Source organism: Anopheles stephensi, chromosome 2 (genome assembly GCF_013141755.1).
Source record: "Anopheles stephensi strain Indian chromosome 2, UCI_ANSTEP_V1.0, whole genome shotgun sequence".
Taxonomy (NCBI): Eukaryota; Metazoa; Arthropoda; class Insecta; order Diptera; family Culicidae; genus Anopheles; species Anopheles stephensi.
In genome coordinates this window covers 44,597,259-44,614,591 of record NC_050202.1, presented here as the reverse complement: position 1 = coordinate 44,614,591, position 17,333 = coordinate 44,597,259, and the positions used below count along the sequence as shown (strand labels likewise).

At 44.7% G+C, this 17,333-nt stretch overlaps 3 protein-coding genes across 9 annotated transcripts in view; 1 reads left to right on the top strand and 2 right to left on the bottom strand.

Annotated features, from left to right (window-relative positions):
• Positions 1-1,606, bottom strand: part of LOC118505300 (afadin) — a 59,076-nt gene extending 57,470 nt beyond the window's left edge. For 6 of the 7 annotated variants that reach the window (XM_036040914.1, XM_036040915.1, XM_036040916.1 and 3 more), the window contains exons 1-2: positions 1,478-1,606; positions 339-976 (exon numbers count right to left, since the gene is read on the bottom strand). The gene's annotated coding sequence lies outside the window, so the exon portion shown is untranslated. The remainder of the gene's footprint in view (positions 1-338; positions 977-1,477) is intronic. The other variant, XM_036040909.1, reaches the window with a different exon arrangement.
• Positions 1,607-1,892: 286 nt separating this feature from the next.
• On the bottom strand, positions 1,893-4,570 carry LOC118505303 (chorion peroxidase-like). Its single transcript, XM_036040923.1, has 3 exons — positions 3,609-4,570; positions 2,812-3,538; positions 1,893-2,739 (listed from the first exon to the last, which is right to left on the bottom strand). The coding sequence occupies exons 1-3, from the start codon at positions 4,495-4,497 to the stop codon at positions 2,046-2,048; spliced, it is 2,310 nt and encodes a 769-aa protein (XP_035896816.1). The 5' UTR covers positions 4,498-4,570; the 3' UTR covers positions 1,893-2,045.
• Positions 4,571-4,890: 320 nt separating this feature from the next.
• LOC118505302 (chorion peroxidase-like) lies at positions 4,891-9,363 on the top strand. The gene is made up of 4 exons (XM_036040921.1): positions 4,891-5,217; positions 6,850-7,321; positions 7,407-8,498; positions 8,559-9,363. The coding sequence occupies exons 1-4, from the start codon at positions 5,079-5,081 to the stop codon at positions 9,241-9,243; spliced, it is 2,388 nt and encodes a 795-aa protein (XP_035896814.1). The 5' UTR covers positions 4,891-5,078; the 3' UTR covers positions 9,244-9,363.
• The last annotated feature ends 7,970 nt before the right edge of the window (positions 9,364-17,333 follow it).

Here is a 17,333-nt window from a genome sequence, read left to right as displayed (position 1 = left end):
CAGCAGGTGCCTACACCGCCAGCAGTTCCAAAACATGTATGACCGATTGCACCTCGGCCCGAAACAAAACCTAAAAACCTGTTTGCGACGTGTTTTGTTTGTCTTGTTCTTCCTATCACATCACATTCATAATACAAAGCAGTCATTTTCGAAATAGAATTAGGAATTCCCCGTGCAAGGTCAACCGTTGAGCGATCCATGCGAGGATCGTTTTAAGCGGTGCATCCCAATACAAAGAAACAGGTCCAGCAACAACTCATGTTCTACGGTCACAGCATATTGATATTTCTATTAAGATCTCTCAATCTCAAGAGGCAGATATTTTAATGTTTCATTACCTGGTTAGACAATTCTCCGCAGCAACGGTGACATTGACAGCTGGAATGTGTATTGGAATGTAAATTAACTGCTTCGCAGGAATCTCGAATCGCGGCTATGCAGCAAACAGCACCAACACACCAACAATACAACGGTGCGGGAGATGATGATTGATCACACTTTGCCGTAGCTACCAGAACCTATCTTCAGAGCCCTGTTGAGCTGCTGTTGTTGTTCACCTTCGGGTCTACGAGATACGAAGTTGTGGAATTTCTTTCGATATTTGATTTGTTTCACTTGCGATGCTGCACTACTGGCAACATAGGATTTTCATGCACACATAATCACACACACGAACACACATGCACTCACGATATGATGCTGCAGGTCGTGGCGAATGCACCACTTCCTAACACTTCATGCTCTACTCACGATCGCGACAACAGCAAAACATTGCCTCACTAAATTGATTGGTCGTTTCTTTTCTCTCTTTTTCACACAAACACACACTCACGAACACGAGAAAGAAGAATGCAGCATGCACATTAATGCACTTTTCGGCACATTTCCTGGAATCAGCAGCACTTCATTGTACACTCTCCATAAACAAACGGCGCCTTCCGTCGTGGCACACCTTGCTGTACTGCTGCTGGTGCTGCTATGTTGAAACAAAAATACGGGAATGTAAACGGAATCCGTCGACCATCGCGCTACCAACACCAACACCACTACCAAATGCGACTCGAGCGCGCTTGTGTTTCCTTCGCAGAAGGATGCGATTACACGCACACACCGGTACCGTCATCGACACATCATACACTGAAGCCCTCCATGCCAATGGAACCAGTTGCCACGGGCGACATCGATTTTGCGAAAGCTGATTTCACAGAATTTGCTTCAAATGGAAGCCTTTTTTATCCCAAAATTAAACACAATGCGATGCAGCTCGATTGCACTTTCGAGTGGGTTACACTGGACGGTGTTTGAGCGTAGGAATGAAATTCTTCCACAATCCGCACCGAAGAGAGGTACCCTGGAAAGTTCAACGCAGATTTCGGAAAACACACACAGCGGAAATCTTTTCCAATAGCGAGACAATTATTCTTCATTCACTTTGTACACAGATAATAATACCACCGGCTGTTACTTGCGAACTAACCTTCACGAATTATTCAAACCAATAACGTTATTTTTAAGATCAACAATCACAAACTCCTCCTGCGCTTTGAATCTGCTCGCGAAGTTAAGCGGACAGCGCAGTTTACGACGTTTCCCATCTCACACCAAGTATTGAACACGGGTGGGAATAAACGAAGCAGAATCTTCGTGCCGTTTACAACGCATGATGCGATTCTCCCCATTTCGAATCATTTAAAATAACCGTCACAAATTCGGAGCATTTTCTTGTCGGTTGGTAAAACATCGCCATTTTTTCCAATTTTTAATTTAAAGTTTTATAACTGGTGTGAGAATATGATTTATCTCATCTTAGATGGAATACATGAATGAAAAAGAAAACAAATTACAAAAAAAAAATATTTTCTCTACAGGTTAAAATCAATAAAACGAAATCGTGCTTGGGACAACATTCTGTGCATTGTGGCACATTTTTATTCAAACAAACACGACAAATTAGAACAGTGTTACACAAAACACATTTTTAAAAACACAAAATAACAACAAAAATACCATAGACCGCTCATACTGCTAAAGAGTACATAAAACATCTAGTGACTGCTCCAGGCAGTCAAATCCATCGAATTCATCGCATGGCACGGAACGGGCGGATTGTGTTCGCTCGGCTGTTCGAAAGCATTCGCCGGTACAGAAAACCCTTCCGGATGATCGATGTTGGCACAAATGACTGAGGCGAGCGACACTTTGGCAAGCTCGTTCAGCTGCTCACCAGTAAAGTAGCCAGGATTGTGCCGCGGTCCATTAGTGTAGTAGTAGCGATCGCCAAACTTGAGCCGGGCAAACTGTTCACTGATGATGGCGGCAAACGTTTCGCCAAAAAGTGCACCATCCTGTGCCGGAGGCTCGAGTAATCCACCCACCCAAAGATCTACGTCATCCGGTGAGTCGTACACGCTAGCCAACCGTGCACCAACGGGACCAAACTGCTCGAAACTTGTGACGCGTCCGAGTCCAGCCCATTTGCGATAATCGTTGTACGGACGTAGGGCATGATCACGGCCACGCTGTATGTTCAGTGAGGCTAGATCCGACCCGAATGGGTTGCGGCCCGCGAACAGCAACCTCGTAAGCCCAAATGTGATGGAATCGTCGAGCTGCTGCTGAGGTTGATCCATGAGCGAAAAGAGGAAATCATCGAAAAACGAGCGCTCCAGCAGACGGGACGGGTTAAGGAAAACTTCCTGAATCGGTACCAGTTCCGAACGGCGATGACGGTGTTGAATCCTGTTGAAGCATTAATTAAATTTATGTCAATCAGCTACAAGAAATAGTGGAGTGGCATGGAATGAAACTTACAAAAACGCTCCATCGACGGTAGAATGTCCGAACCGGAAGGCTGCTCCTGATACTTCGTTAAAAACGGCCGGTTTCACATCAGGGCTGTAGAAATCCGTATGCCCATTATGGCCGTCAAGCAGCCCGTACTGACGCGCTTTGTTGTGGCCAACGATTATGGGCAAATATTCGTTGAAAAAAATCTTCTGCAGTTCCGCGCCAACGATTCGGCGAGCTTCTTGGTACAGCTTTTCATCGTCCCAGTTTCGATTAAGGGCGGCAAGCCTTGTTGCAACTCGGTTGTGCTCTCGCAGGAATAGTGTATGCATTTCCGTTAGCGAAACAATCTGGTTCGATCGATCATCACCGGCACGGAAGCATGCTTCGGCCCACGGTTCGCAAGCGGCACGATTTCTGGCAAATGGAAGTAACTCTACGCCCGATGGGAAGCTACTCATCAATCGTCCTCCGGAGAAAGTACGCAATGAAGCGGCCATTGCCTCACTCGACCCGTACACAGCTGAACCGTCGATGAAGTGAGTGACTCTGTTTAGCTGCTTGCCATAACCGAGCTTACATTTACCATCCCGGGCTAGGGAAAGCCGCACAAAGTTGAGGCATCGGATGCCGAAACGCGAGTAGAAGGGATCGGACGGACTGACGGCGATAGGCAAACAGGCGAAGTGAGACTGATCACCGCGCAAAGGTCCCGAGTGATCATCGGTGCAACATTGCACTTCTTCCTGTCCTGGAAACGAAGAAATGATAAAATATCATGTTTGAATTCCGATTATGCATAGTAAGCCATGGTCACCTACTCAGTCTAACGCTGGCACTACGCGTAAAATCGTGCGACATAAACTGCCCGAACTGCATCAGCAGCAGATTGTACCTACGATCGCGACGATCGTTATCCGGGAAAACTGCCACCGAGATATCTCTTGCACTAGCCAGCGGTCGTCCAGAAACGGCCGAATGCAGTCTTGGGGCCCACACACCGTCTTCGTACGCCGGTGGAAGCAGGCGTTCGAAAGGATAGCCGGCCGCACCCCAGCTACTGCGCGATGGGACAGGATTGTTACAAGATCCATCGAACGATCGATATCTTGCGTGTGGATCACAGTGTCTTGGAGGAAGGCATCGCTTACGTCGTTGCGTCCTCTCCAGACTTACGCCGTCCAGGTCGAGCCGCTCGTCGACGGTTAGATTGAGCGCATCGGCAAAGGATCGTGCTACGAATACGTCTTCGTATGCTGCCTGATCTTCCTTGCTCAGTTTCCCGGGGAAGGGTGTGCCGTGAAATTGCCGTACCAGCGAATCCACGGAGGCACTCGTCATAACCTCTCGGTACCGGTCGATGTTTGCCAGCTTGCGAGTGTACACACGATGTCCATCTCCAACGGCATTATTGAACAGCTCCTCGGTGAGTTCGTAGGGCAGTGATCGTTTCTTACGCCTTGCGGAATCCTCTTGGAAGTTGCAGCATAGTCCCTCAAACCCGTCAGCCGTAAGGCATGATACGAGCTGGTCGCGAACACGTGGTGCGACGTTACACATCACGCGTAACATGCATCTTTCGTTTGGAGAAGCGCACTGGTTGGCGGACCCTGATGACGATCGTTCCACAACATCGATGGTTTGTACTGTTACAAAGAAATGTATTAAAATAATCACTAAAAACGAAAGCACACTTTCGGTAAACGGCATCGTAACGATGAGGTTCGGTAGCGATGCGTTCCTGGCTAGAGCGGTCGATGCACTGACTTCAACTAACAACAGGAAGCCGATCCTGGCTTTGCTACTGCCGGAAACGTCTTAACGCATGATTCCACTGTGACAGAGCAGACGATTGATAAGAACAATTTATAAATAAGACATTAAAAATCATTAATTAATTTAATTTCAAGAATCAGGTATTCTGGACTCATTCCAATGTTTAATCTGTAAAGACACTAAAAAATGTTCCTAGTCCCCAAAACAAGAGGACGCTATTTTGTTCGATGTTTTTCAATCTTTCTGAGACCTGATAGTGGAATAGTCCGACGGTAGACAGACAAAGGACGCAATCCTGACAGAAAAGGATGGCTAGCTTCCACTAGGCTCCGAGGCTTCAGTCCCATTCCAGCAGTTCAATCAACCGGTTTGGTGTCCCACACTGTTAGCCCTCCAGCCGGTTCGTCATTCGTCTTTTAGCGTACCTAAATTAATGGTTTTACTAGTGTCACTGTCTATTTTACGGAACTAATTTAATAACCTACGTTCGTTCCCCACTCTTTAACGGAGGAGGAATGGCTGTCTCAAAAATTAAACATTTGCTAGTGCCGCTCTGCATACTACTTTGCATTTCCGAAACACTGGCAACAACATCCCCGGCGATCGGCGATGGTATACGCACGAATGATTTACACAACCCGCAAAGTGGTAACGGTGAGTAAGCAGTGGCTGGAACGAAGCCGATTATTTACTAGCAAATTCTGCTGATTATTGTGGCTGCTGGCGCTTTTGCATCTGGGCGAGGGTCAAATAGAGCGTTTGCTTTAGCTGGCAGCTGAGATAAATTTAGATAACCTAAATCCGGAGCAAACGGCTTATTCGGGAGAAAAATCGTGATGCACAGCGCCGAGCACGTGCCTTCTATAGAGGAAATGTTTGTACAAAGCTACCGTGTACGTGTGTGAGAGTGCGTGGATATGTGCGTTGGTTGGTTCCAGCGGTTGATGCAATGACCGTGTGTTTCGGAATTGATTTTTTTATATCGATTTCAGCAAGTAAACAGATTACAACAACGTAATTCCCAACGAAAGTTTAGAGCACACGGTAGATAGTTTATTGGATGATTCTGTGTCCTGGTGTTTCAACCAAATATTTAAACTTGTTTGTACAATTGTAATGCAGAAACAAAATTAGGCTTCATTATCAGTTTATTAAGAATTTGCTTACTTAGTTATCAGTAAATGCCAGAACTGTAATGAAAAACATCTGTCAGCAGATTCGACGTGTTAGGGACCACCAACTTTCATTCTGCTTAGGGCCTCCAAGGGGCTTGATCCGCCGCTTCAAAGGCTTTAAGTCCGTAATGCTTAGAACTATGTTACAACAAGATCATAAATTGGTTTGGAAGCATTTCCGTCTTCTAAACCGTGAAAGGACACTTTAACCGAGGTGTGAACCCAACAGATTTCTAAGACCGTCATCTGATAATCATCTGATATTGATAAGAAAACCCGAGTGACCCTTCTTGTTCCGTACCTTCTGTGGCGATGGCAGTGGCGGAGACTTAGGCGGAATTAAAGTTAAGGGTACCTACCAAAGATTCTGCTGACCACGGAGTGATAGACTTTGAGAAGCGATGTGCTTTTTAACGAGCAATTTTCAGCACCTGGCCCTTCATACAGAGCCCTTTATATTAGGTCCTTAATATGAGACCGTTTACACGGGTCCCTTTTAAAAGGTCCCTTTTACAAAGCCACTTTTAGAAGGTGATCGAATGGGTCCTAGCCTGCCATCTACTCCACCTAACGTTTGATTCATCACTGCTTAAGAATCCGGTCGGCCGAGTCTCTGCGCGCGCGTCCATTTCTAAGCAAATCACTCAAATGGCACAGTTGTTGGGGATCGTTAATAATATGTTGCTGGCAGAGGGTTTCTGAACATTGAAAGAAAATTAAGACAGAGGCAATTCATCACCAATGCATTCGAAGAGCTTAGAGAAGGATCTCATGTGAGAAGCACATGGATATCGTCAAAGAACCACATAAGGCTTGTAAACTCTTGTTGGTTTAGAATATTTTTTGTGGTTCGCTTCCAACAAAATTAAGTCTGCCAAAACGGTTCAATATCAAGTAATAGTTGTCATACCGTCATACACAATCAGTTAACCTATCGCTCCCTCAAATAAATTATTGCAAATTAGTAGAACAAAGTTAAGAATAGAATCACCCTCATCAGTTTCATGCGCGTACGTTGCTCATCAAGTACAATTCAATTTCCGTCCATCGAACGCTGCACACTGCAATATCATTCTACTAATTTCATTCTTCCGTCACCCCTTTCAAACAGCCACAAACTCGCGGTTACCATGCCCACCGGACACTGTCTGTGTGCGTTTGCTCCAGTGCCCGGAAGTCGATCGTATGTCCATCGTTCGTTCCCTATCCCGTCCGCCGCACCTTCGCCCGCCAAACGAACGTCGCTGGGAAAGTTCGGTTTGGCGTCGCTGTACGCTGCTGAATGGCGAATTTACTGGCATTTGTTGTCCATCACATCCGGTCATCGATGTCAGCGGGGAAGAATCGTCGTCCAAACTGTCGCTCCACGAACAGGAGAAATTTTTAGAACAAGCTGAAAAAATTGCACTTCAAGAGATGCAAAAGTTCCTCGCCGATGTTGGGAACGTGCCTGAAGATATGTCCACACAAAACACGCACTTTCACGCCGGTCATCATCCATCGCTTCCGGACGATGTTCTTTCGCCGGAACTGGTGCGGCAAGGCTTGCTGGAGGTGCTAACATGGCAGGCCCTCGAGATGATGTAAATGAGATCGAAGCGCGTCAAGCACGACAGGACGATAGAGTTTTGATTGAATGTTTTTGCTCTGTTTCGATCCACTTTGCAGCTCGAACGGAACGGTGGTGGTACAGCGATTCCAACGCCCCAAGCGATGTCTGGTGGGGCCACCGTGTGAGAAGAGCCACTCACGCTACCGACGTTTTGATGGGCGTTGCAATAACGTCGAGCCGGGCGGAAGTCTCTGGGGTTCGGCAGGATATCCGATGGAACGGTTGCTTCCGCCAGCGTACGGTGATGGCATTTGGGCGCCACGGATTGTTTCCTACACCGGTCGTTACTTGCCGTCGGCTCGTAAATTATCTTCCACGCTGTTTGCCGATCTGCACCATCCACACACGACCTGTAACGTGCTGCTCATGCAGTTTGGTCAGTTTCTGGCGCACGATTTCTCGCGCAACAAAGCAATCAACACAAAGAGCAAGTGCTGCACTGAGGATGGGTCTGGACGGGTGAAGGATGCTTCACCCGGCTGCATGCCAATACCGGTGTCCAGTGGAGATGATTTCTACTCCCAGTATGGGGTTCGATGTATACACTTCATGCGTTCGGCGGTGGCGCCAATGAGGGACTGCGATTCCGTAGGTCATGGAAGACAGTTGTCCGGCGTCAGTCACTTCATCGATGGGTCGGCAATATATGGAGCTAGCAGCAAGCAGGCTCACGAGCTACGGGCACACGAAGGTGGACGGTTGAAGTCACTGTTTCACAGACGATTTCACAACGAGTTGCCACCGCTCGATCGCACCAAGGACGCTTGTGATCCGGGTGCCGAAATGTGCTTCCTTACCGGAGATGCCCGATCGAATCAGCTGATCTCCCTTGTAGCCGTACACACACTGTTCTTGAGGGAACACAACCGGTTGGCACGTCGTCTGCAACAACTCAATCCACACTGGAGCGATAAGACGTTGTACCAGGAGGCTCGTCGTATCGTCATTGCGCAGCTACAGCATATCGCTTTCGGAGAGTATCTACCCAAAGTGGTTGGTCCACGGTATATAGCACTGTACCGGTTGCACTTGCCAACTGCTGGAACGTACAGTGACTTCTACAACCATCACACGAATCCTTCCGTATCGAGCGAGTTTACTGTAGCGGCCTTCCGGTTCGGTCACTCTACTGTACCTTCGAAGCTGGAGTAAGTGAACGAGCGCCATTACCTTATGTCCAGATGCTGATCTTCAATTTACTTTCTCAGGCTGCACGATGGCTCAGTGGATACTTGGCGCACATTCCTCAATCCGACACGTTTCCGCGAGCGGCACTTCTACGACGATCTTTTCGGAGCGCTGCAGCACCAACCGATGCAGAGCGTAGATGAGATGTTTTCCACCAGCTTAACCCGCTTCCTCAACGTCAAACCCGGCAAACAGTACGGTGTCGATCTGGCGGCCATCAACATCCAGCGCGGTCGGGATCATGCCGTTCGACCGTACAACGATTATCGACGGCTAGGAGGCAAACCCGGTGCTTACTCGTTCGATGATTTTGGAATCGAGGTGGGCCATAAGCTGCGCTCGCTCTACTCCCACCCGGACGATGTGGATCTGTACGTGGGCGGAATTCTGGAACCACCGGTCGAGGGTGGTGTGGTGGGCGAAACGTTTGCCGAACTAATAGCGGATCAGATTTCGAAGTTTCTGCATGGCGATCGATACTTTTACAGCAACGGGCCCGATACAAACCCGGGCCATTTTACCGTCCAGCAGTTGAAGGAAATTCAGCGCGTGACCATGGCGTCGTTGATATGTGCCAATGCGGGCGATCCGCATCGGATGCACGTGTTACCGGATGCGTTTGCTCTTCCGCACGATGGCAATCGGCTGGTGGATTGTACGGCTCACGAGATTCCGAGGTTGGATCTGAGCTGGTGGAGGGATTAGTTTATGTTAGGTTTGTTGAATACGTTTCCGCATGATGTATGATTTGTTTTTATTGCGACGTGTTTGTACGCACGTTTGCTATATTGTTTGAAATATAGTGCATTCCGTTTTCAGTTGTTTTGCAATGCGTTTATATTTCTATGGCGTTTAGCTAGTATGTTTTATTATTACAAAGTGTTTTAATCGTCTGTTAATCCTTACTCACAGTTTTCATAAGTTTTGCACACTACACACGGACACACAAATGAAAATAACGCTATCGTGCATGGTTGGACTTACGCTGGACGTTATCAAGATTAGCAATCTCGGCAGTGGACATCCCGTGCCCGAAGGCATCACAAACAGCGGTTATTTTTGACACATACTTAGACAAAGGTCGCATTAGCCATTAGTCAAAAGCGGTCTATGGTTTGGTGATTGCCAGCATTGCTCGGGTGGGAAGTGATCAGGCTGCCACATTTATATAATAGTTGTGAGTAGCTCTGGACAGTCGATGCTATCGTCGAAGGATCCTAGTGATGAAAGATCGGTCATCTAGTCCTATATTCGATACGGTGACCCTAGGAACGGAGTGCAAAACGCGAGATCTTGCATAGTATGAAATCCAGCCACGCGAGAGCCCGAGATACGACAGGTGGTCATCACACTATGTAAGCGTACTCTGTTACCGACCGAATAAGGAAACAGTTCAGTATTTTACAGACATCAGATGTTTATGATCAATCCAAGAACAGTCGATTACATCTTGAGACTGTTCTTCATATTTTTGGCATAACGCTCTCTTATAGGTCACATGTGTCTGTCATTTCTGGCTTACTAGGCTCTTTAAACCACGTAATTGATAAGTCGCTCCACACTACGTGGGGACGGTTCGGATGGGATTTGACTCTGATGTGTAAAGATCAGCGCCGCTGTTGCCTCTGCCACCAGGTTGCCCCTTCCAGCAGCTGTTGAACTTCTACAAACCGGCCTATAGTTGTGCTTATCTACAGGTTCAGGTATTTGTCTTATTATGTTAGCATCGTCTTTTTACAACAGTTAATTGGCATCTGGAAGCATCGTGCATTAGTTTCAAGGAGTTATCTTTCTGGTCGAGATGACAAGCAAGGGACTATTAAATGGATCCTGTCAAGAAGCGGTAGTTCATTAGCAGTATCTCATCTCGTTTAGAACTATAAGAATTTAGAACTAGCCTATTTGAAAAAAAAATACCGTGTAATGCATTTAATCTGCTTTTTCAGGTCACGGCGTGAGGACTAAGGACCGAATGAAATTCCATTATTCCATGGGCCTTGCTAAGGTTCACTATATGGAGCTTGTATTCAAAGGAATCGTCATAGTATTTGGCCATATTAAATATTAGACATAACGCGCTGTGCACGACGATATACGTGCGTGAACCATATATAGGTGAATCATAAAGAAAATTTGACTTTTAGTAATATAGGTCAGTTCTCATTAAAACTTTTCTATTGGTAAAATAAACGTATTTACACTGGTATACATCTTTTCGATCTGCGTCGTATATCATTCCGCAGTTGTTATCATAAAAAAAAACTTTACGTGTAACATTATAATACATGAGGAAATGCACTGGACCAACGTTACATCACTGAGAGATCCCTTAGCTGCTTGCGAACCGACTGGATAAAAATAGCCCACTCTTAACCAGATATATTCGACCAATAAGCTGTGAATCGAGCTACTTACTAAAGGATTGAGTTTTCAAGGACTCACCTTTCAAGCGAGTATATCATGTGAAATACAGTAAACGATATCATGCACCATGTTTACACTTGCTTTGAAATAAATTTAATATCATTAGTTTTATTAAGATGGCCGATGGTATTCCATTTGGGTTGCAAATAAACGAGAAAATTGCAAACATTCTATGCTTATGGCTTGTTTTCGACAGGGAGATAACTTTCACATAAACTCAAGCAATAACGTCTTAGTATGCAATTACAGTTTACCTCGCAGAGTTACAATTAATTTGACTCCTGCAACTATCCAATTCTGTGATTCAGTTGAAATGGGTAAGTTCAATTACAACTCGACCCTCTTTACTGCTGGCAGTGAGAGCTCCAACTTCAATGACACTACGAACCTGCTGCACCTGTTGTTGGTCCAGAGCCACATAAAAATTGCATGAAGCTTTCTGCAGCTTCCACTTCCTATGAAGATTTCCCATTTCATTTGATCCGACTCCCCAACCTTCCCAAACGGTAAGTAGTGTACGCTGCTGCTTGCCGCCCACTGGTCAACGGATCAGCTTTTCCATCAGTTCGCAAACAGTGAATCGGCGAAAAATCATACCTCTCCCTCGCTGAATGCTAATTTCAGCAGCATATTTCCAAGCACTTAATTTGATGGATGTTCATCTTCAGCTTCATCATCGCTCTTATCGGTTGGTTTTGGCTTTTTTCACCGCCCCCTCCCTCCACCCACCACCGGTGGGGTCATTAGTTTTACTGCTGAGTGTCACGAATGCTGTGAAGTCAAATGTTGTTTATCTTACGCCCTATACGACATCGTAAATGGCGTCGAGTTTTCCATCCGCCGTGTTTGAGCATGATTTGCGAGGGCGATGTTTGCATTCGGCGCGAGAACTCGACTGGACCGTTTCTGCATCTCATGTCCAGGAAGTCCCACGTCGGCGGTTCCTGGGACAGCCGCAGTGTGCGGGTAGGCACGTTCTGTTTACTCTGGGAAAATGATTTGCTCTGCCCGGGCTCAAATGGTATTTGCAAAAACGGGCGGAGGGGAACGAAGTTGCAGCATAGGTTCCAAGCATTTTCCCCTTTTCCAAGGGGGCAGCATAGGTTCCAAGCAACTTTTTCGTAGGGATTTATCTGGCGTTAGGCCAGCAAAATCTCTGTTCGACGTGCAGCCTTTGTTAAAGTGAACCATTTCTGGCACTGCGTAACATTAACTCTGACAGGTGTTTGTTGGCTGCTTCAAAGACACTGGCAGCAACGCGTACACAATGCTCGGTGAAGGCCTGTCCGGTCCGGGAGACTTTGTATATAGTGGTCTGCTGGCCAGGGCCGCCATCGGTGCCGCATCCATAGTAAAGGTGCACATTGCTAATGGAAATGCAATGCTTTGTGGAAGCGAACGCTGCACACGTTGAGCTAATGAATGTAATGAAAATACCTGTCCGATGCTGGCGAGCAACAAGTGGCCATGTAGGCAGATAAAACATTCCTTCCCACTATGTACACACACGCTATGTTCAAAGCACGACCAGCAAACGTTCATCCGAGCTTTCGGACTTCCCGAACCGACGGCGACGGTGACGTATGCTTCGGGATGAACACCACCTCGCGCTGTTTATCTACGGTCCGTTGTCACCTTATCACAGAGCTCGGAACCTCACAACGCATTGTGGCACGGTTGGAGTACCGGAACATACCACTGCTTTCATCTTTAATGACGCACATATTTTATTTTTTTACAAACTCAGTCACTTAATCCACCTGCGGACCGTTGTTCTCAATAAAGAAAATCCTCTGGCTTCAAGGGTGGCTCCGTGAAGCTGTAATGGGCAGGTTCGTGGTGCTTATGGTCCCACCCGTAATATAATGGAGATCCAATCCGGCGGTTGATGAGCTGAGATGAGGGAAAAATCACGCATCACCAAGCACAAACAAACGGTTGCGGGTTCGCGCCTTTAATTGAGGTGAATATTGGAGAGCATTTCGGGGAAGCATTCCAACGGCTGGATTCGCTTCGAACCGTGATGCTGTTAATTATTTTTTAACAGCAGGTAGCCAGGTTTTAGAGAACCATTTTATCTGGCTGCTGCTGCTGCTATTGCTGCTGAGTGTGTGTGTGTGGGTAAATGTTGTTCAGGGCATTAGTAAGAATGCTAGTGTTGGGTGGTTTCTCCGTTGCATTTAGCATGTGGCCGTTTGTTTGTCCGATGACGATCTACTTCACATGCTATCAGAGACAGCTGGAAAGGGTAATCTGCTGAATTTCGCTAATTGATGCACCTACCTGACCGGATCGAACTAGTTTGAGTTGCCTATTCCTCGAGTGCGGATACATCATTCGAGTAAATATCATATTTTTAGACACGAGGATATCGGGTTTTGCCCGATATGTGCAATATCGTGTGGTGAACACGATTCTACAGTTCGAAGAACCAAAATGCAAATCCCCATTTGGGAAAAAAGAGTTAGTTTCCATTTCAAAATTTCGTATCGAAGTTTCGGTAGCAGATATTGAAAAATGTTGAAGGACGAGTTCTGGAAAGTGCAGCATACTGATACAGGTTTTAGCATACTGTTCCACGTAATAATGCAGCAAAGCGGTATTATTTTGGTTCCTGTCGTGAAAGTGTTATTTTAGTTGTGTTTTTGGCAGATTGTTGTGTTATTATTCCTGAAATAACAAGGGTCAAAATTCCTGAAATATCAGTTTCAAAGTGAGGAATCCTTAGCGTAGATTAATTTTACAAATTTGAATCGTTTAACTAGAAATGATCTATGGTTGGTTATTGGAAGTTCTAATTACGATAATATTACAAAAAAATAGAGCTTTCATTAGTGTAAATTTTGAGGACTCCTTTAACGCTGGTGATATTTCGACCGAGCGATGAACCAGTGTGAATCTTAGGAATCGTGAGCTTTAATCGTAGAATGGCTTTCCCGCGTACATCCGCAGACTCTGGAATGCTTTATTGTTGACCAGCGTCTGCGATGGTCCATCGTGTAATTAATTCCGGTTGGAACAATTCCTGTGATTGCGGAAGCCATTGTCTGGACAAAATCAAGGCCAGTACATGGTTTGCCTTCCGGATTTGGATTTTGCGTGCTTTATGAGGATGATGCAGAGTCGCGTTGCAACGTCACGCGGGTGTATTGTTTTGCTAGATTGTGCTTTTTTGTGTGGACTTTGTAAAGTTTACACCTGTGTCTGGGTTTTTTTCCAGAATAGACTACAGTATCAAAGGGCAATATAAGCAGTACATATGTCGTGGATTTCGTACAATGCGAGCCTTGATATTGAGAGTCATTTCTGGTGATGTGCAAGCATTCTCCTAGTACCTTGGATACGATTTGCAATGTACCTTGGAAAACATTGGTCATTGGAAAAATATGTAGGTCCGGTATTCACATGTCTGCTCCCAGTCAATCTAGCCTTACAAACAGGCAATGTTACGTGCGTTTTAGCTTAAAGAACTGCTTCAATTCAATCCAATTGAGGTCCTTTTTTGTAGCTAAAGTTTCACTGCTTTGCTCAGAAGAAGTGGGTTGGAGATTAATATTCCATAAACCAAAATGATTAATGCATAACCAAGTCGTTCGTTAACAAAGTGTCAGCCCAAAACTTTATCTGTTTCGGTTCAGAAATCAGCACCAAAAACAGCACTGATATTGAGATACACGCAAGTTGACATACACCCTTTCTGTTGACATGTACTCTGTCCAAAATAGAAAAATTATCTGGAATGAAATACTTGATGCAAAAGCCGCTAGAATGAAGCTTTACAGACTTGCCTGGCCCTGGTGCACTATTCATGTCATGGGTATGGTCCCGGACGAACCCGCTAGTACTTTATTTCTAAGGGGCTTGGTAGGCCCATACTGTGGTCGAGTGATGCTTCCTTCTGAAAGGCTGGATCGTGTGTAGTATGAAGGACTTGTTGAGTTTTTTTTCCTAGAATAAACTGAGACGAAATGGTGAATATTTGTAGATAATACCTAAAAGTCCAGCAGTTATTATTCCTTATATTTTTACAAACAGGAGTAAAAGTTACCTTTCATTCAAACAACTTCAGTAGTTAATAGCGAAGCTGACCGACAAGATTGATTTATTTTTGTTTTAATAAGACATAGTTTCTCTTCATTTTTGCTTGATTGGCTCAACGGCGTCATGAGATAGTTTCATAATGTTATTCAATAACAAATCAGGTGGCAACTTAGATCCACAAACACTGTTAGACTATAAGTTGACTTATCGAGAATAATACGAGTTACAAAATTCCGAATTTGTCAGCTTTTATTGCACGTGTGGACAATAACTTTAAAGACCCTTCTGCCTACCGTGCTAGGTGTCTGTTATTCGGATTGGCATTCTTCATACAAAGGCAAACGTCGGCCCTGTATAATTTTCCAATATTAGGAATTAAAGATCCAAACCACTACTCAGTCAAAACTGAATTCTAATGATGGATTTTTTAAAATTACCACTTTTCACCTGGTTCGCAATAACTCAGAGGATCCTACTCCCAGCATAGACAATTTTAAATTAATCGTGCATAGCGACGGTTTGTTACTATTTTTACCTTCTTGTGCTGCTAGTATTATATTGTCTACATACCATATTAGGCTAGCTGACATTTATATCAATAAATAAAGATCTTGGCCTATCATTACCGGTTTCCTTGGATAAGTTGTACCCGAAGCTGGAGAGTAAGTGAAGACGGTCACTTCCATATCTTATCTACGCCTAGCAACCTAGGGTCTACTATTTCCCTTACTTTAAGCAGTCCCACTAGAGGCCCTCATTGTTGAGGTATTGGCAACACGGCCACGACATTATTTTGCTATTTGGGAAATGTCAAGTCCGACAGTTGACAGAAGATAGAATAAAGTTGCTTCTTCTTCTGGCTGATCACTTGTATAAGAAGGACGTGTTTCTTGCTCTGTGCCAAGGTGTATGTATTTAGAAGGTGGATTTTTATCGATTTGACAGGGCGACATTTTAGTCGAGTTATGTCAGAGTTTGTTTACAAAAACATATGGTATGGGGCTACCAACATGAACAAACAGCCTCGATTCTCAGTCCTTTGAGCAATTTCGCTAATTTATGGGTCATCTTCGCATATTAAGTGTTGTCCCACAGACGATTGACGATATTTGGTTGCATTTTTCGTCAAAAAATCGCAAGCGATACCACCACCGGCGCCTCCTCCGACGCTGCCATCACTCTTCTCAATACCCTTCCCCTCGATCACCTCGGAACTGTTATGTCAGGTCGAGAAATGTCAATTTGCTCTAAACAACTCTACCTTCTTTATCTACATACCTTGCTCTGTGCACAGATTATTCAACACTCATGAGCTTGTAGTGCATAAGAAGAATAAGTAAAATATGAACAAGACTGCCAAAAACGTGCGACCGTAAGAAAAAAAATACCGAAGATAAATTATTTTTTAACAGTTGCGATGAGCTGTGTAGATTTTTTTTATCTGGCTCTTATGGGGTTATTACACGAGGAATTTTTTGGTTGGTGATTTTCTGTCAAATAGGGCGTTTGACAGAAAAAAACCCGCTGTCCGTGTAATAACACAATATGCTGCACAGATTTTTATTGCCACCATCCGAATTATTTTACATTTGAATTGTCCGTTATTCTAAAATGGAATGAAATATTTATCATTAACACGTATCGTACCATGCCGGGCACCGACTGACGATGCCATTATGATAGGGATACTTTTTCGTGAACGACAGCACTTCGGTCAGACGAACATTCGGTTAGAGATTTTTCGTTTCAAACTGGTCAATCTCTATGCATTAACAAAACATCGTCTTCAATATTCATCTTAAATCACACGAAATAAACTGGACAATAATATTCAATAAAAATTGCGAGGCAAAAAAACGCTTCCAAAATGTAAACAATCCACACTTTGACAGAAAAAAAACAGTGCGATCGAAATCTGAATTGAGCATGTCGAATTCATTTTTTCAGACCGGCATTTATCTGTCAAACGTGTTTTGAAAGAAAATCACCGATAAAAAATCCCTCGTCTAATAACCCCATTAATGTCATGAAAATGTCACAGAACGGCCAAGCTTAAAATGTTACCTCTTATTGTTCGGAATCGTACTAATTCTGTTAATGAATGTTACAGGTGTCACTTTAATAAGCTGTTTACGCTGTTTAAATATTCATTCTCTTAATCAGTAGTTGTTGCTTATACATTATCCCATTTTCGCTACTTCACTGGATTTTTTTTCATAAAACCACCAGTTGACGTACCGATTTCTTTGATGAAGTGATTTACAGACCACAATTGCACAACTTCTTACCTAGCACGACTTGTGCCGTTTTACGAATCTCTGCACCTTGAG

Coding starts and splice junctions, on each gene's coding strand:
- LOC118505303 (XM_036040923.1), bottom strand. CDS start 4,497: ATGCCGTTTACCGAAAGTGTGCTTTCGTTTTTAGTGATTATTTTAATA. Junction 3,539..3,608: donor TAGTGCCAGCGTTAGACTGA/GTAGGTGACCAT, acceptor CTTCGTTTCCAG/GACAGGAAGAAGTGCAATGT. Junction 2,740..2,811: donor ACCGTCGATGGAGCGTTTTT/GTAAGTTTCATT, acceptor ATGCTTCAACAG/GATTCAACACCGTCATCGCC.
- LOC118505302 (XM_036040921.1), top strand. CDS start 5,079: ATGGCTGTCTCAAAAATTAAACATTTGCTAGTGCCGCTCTGCATACTA. Junction 5,218..6,849: donor CAACCCGCAAAGTGGTAACG/GTGAGTAAGCAG, acceptor CCTTTCAAACAG/CCACAAACTCGCGGTTACCA. Junction 8,499..8,558: donor ACTGTACCTTCGAAGCTGGA/GTAAGTGAACGA, acceptor TTACTTTCTCAG/GCTGCACGATGGCTCAGTGG.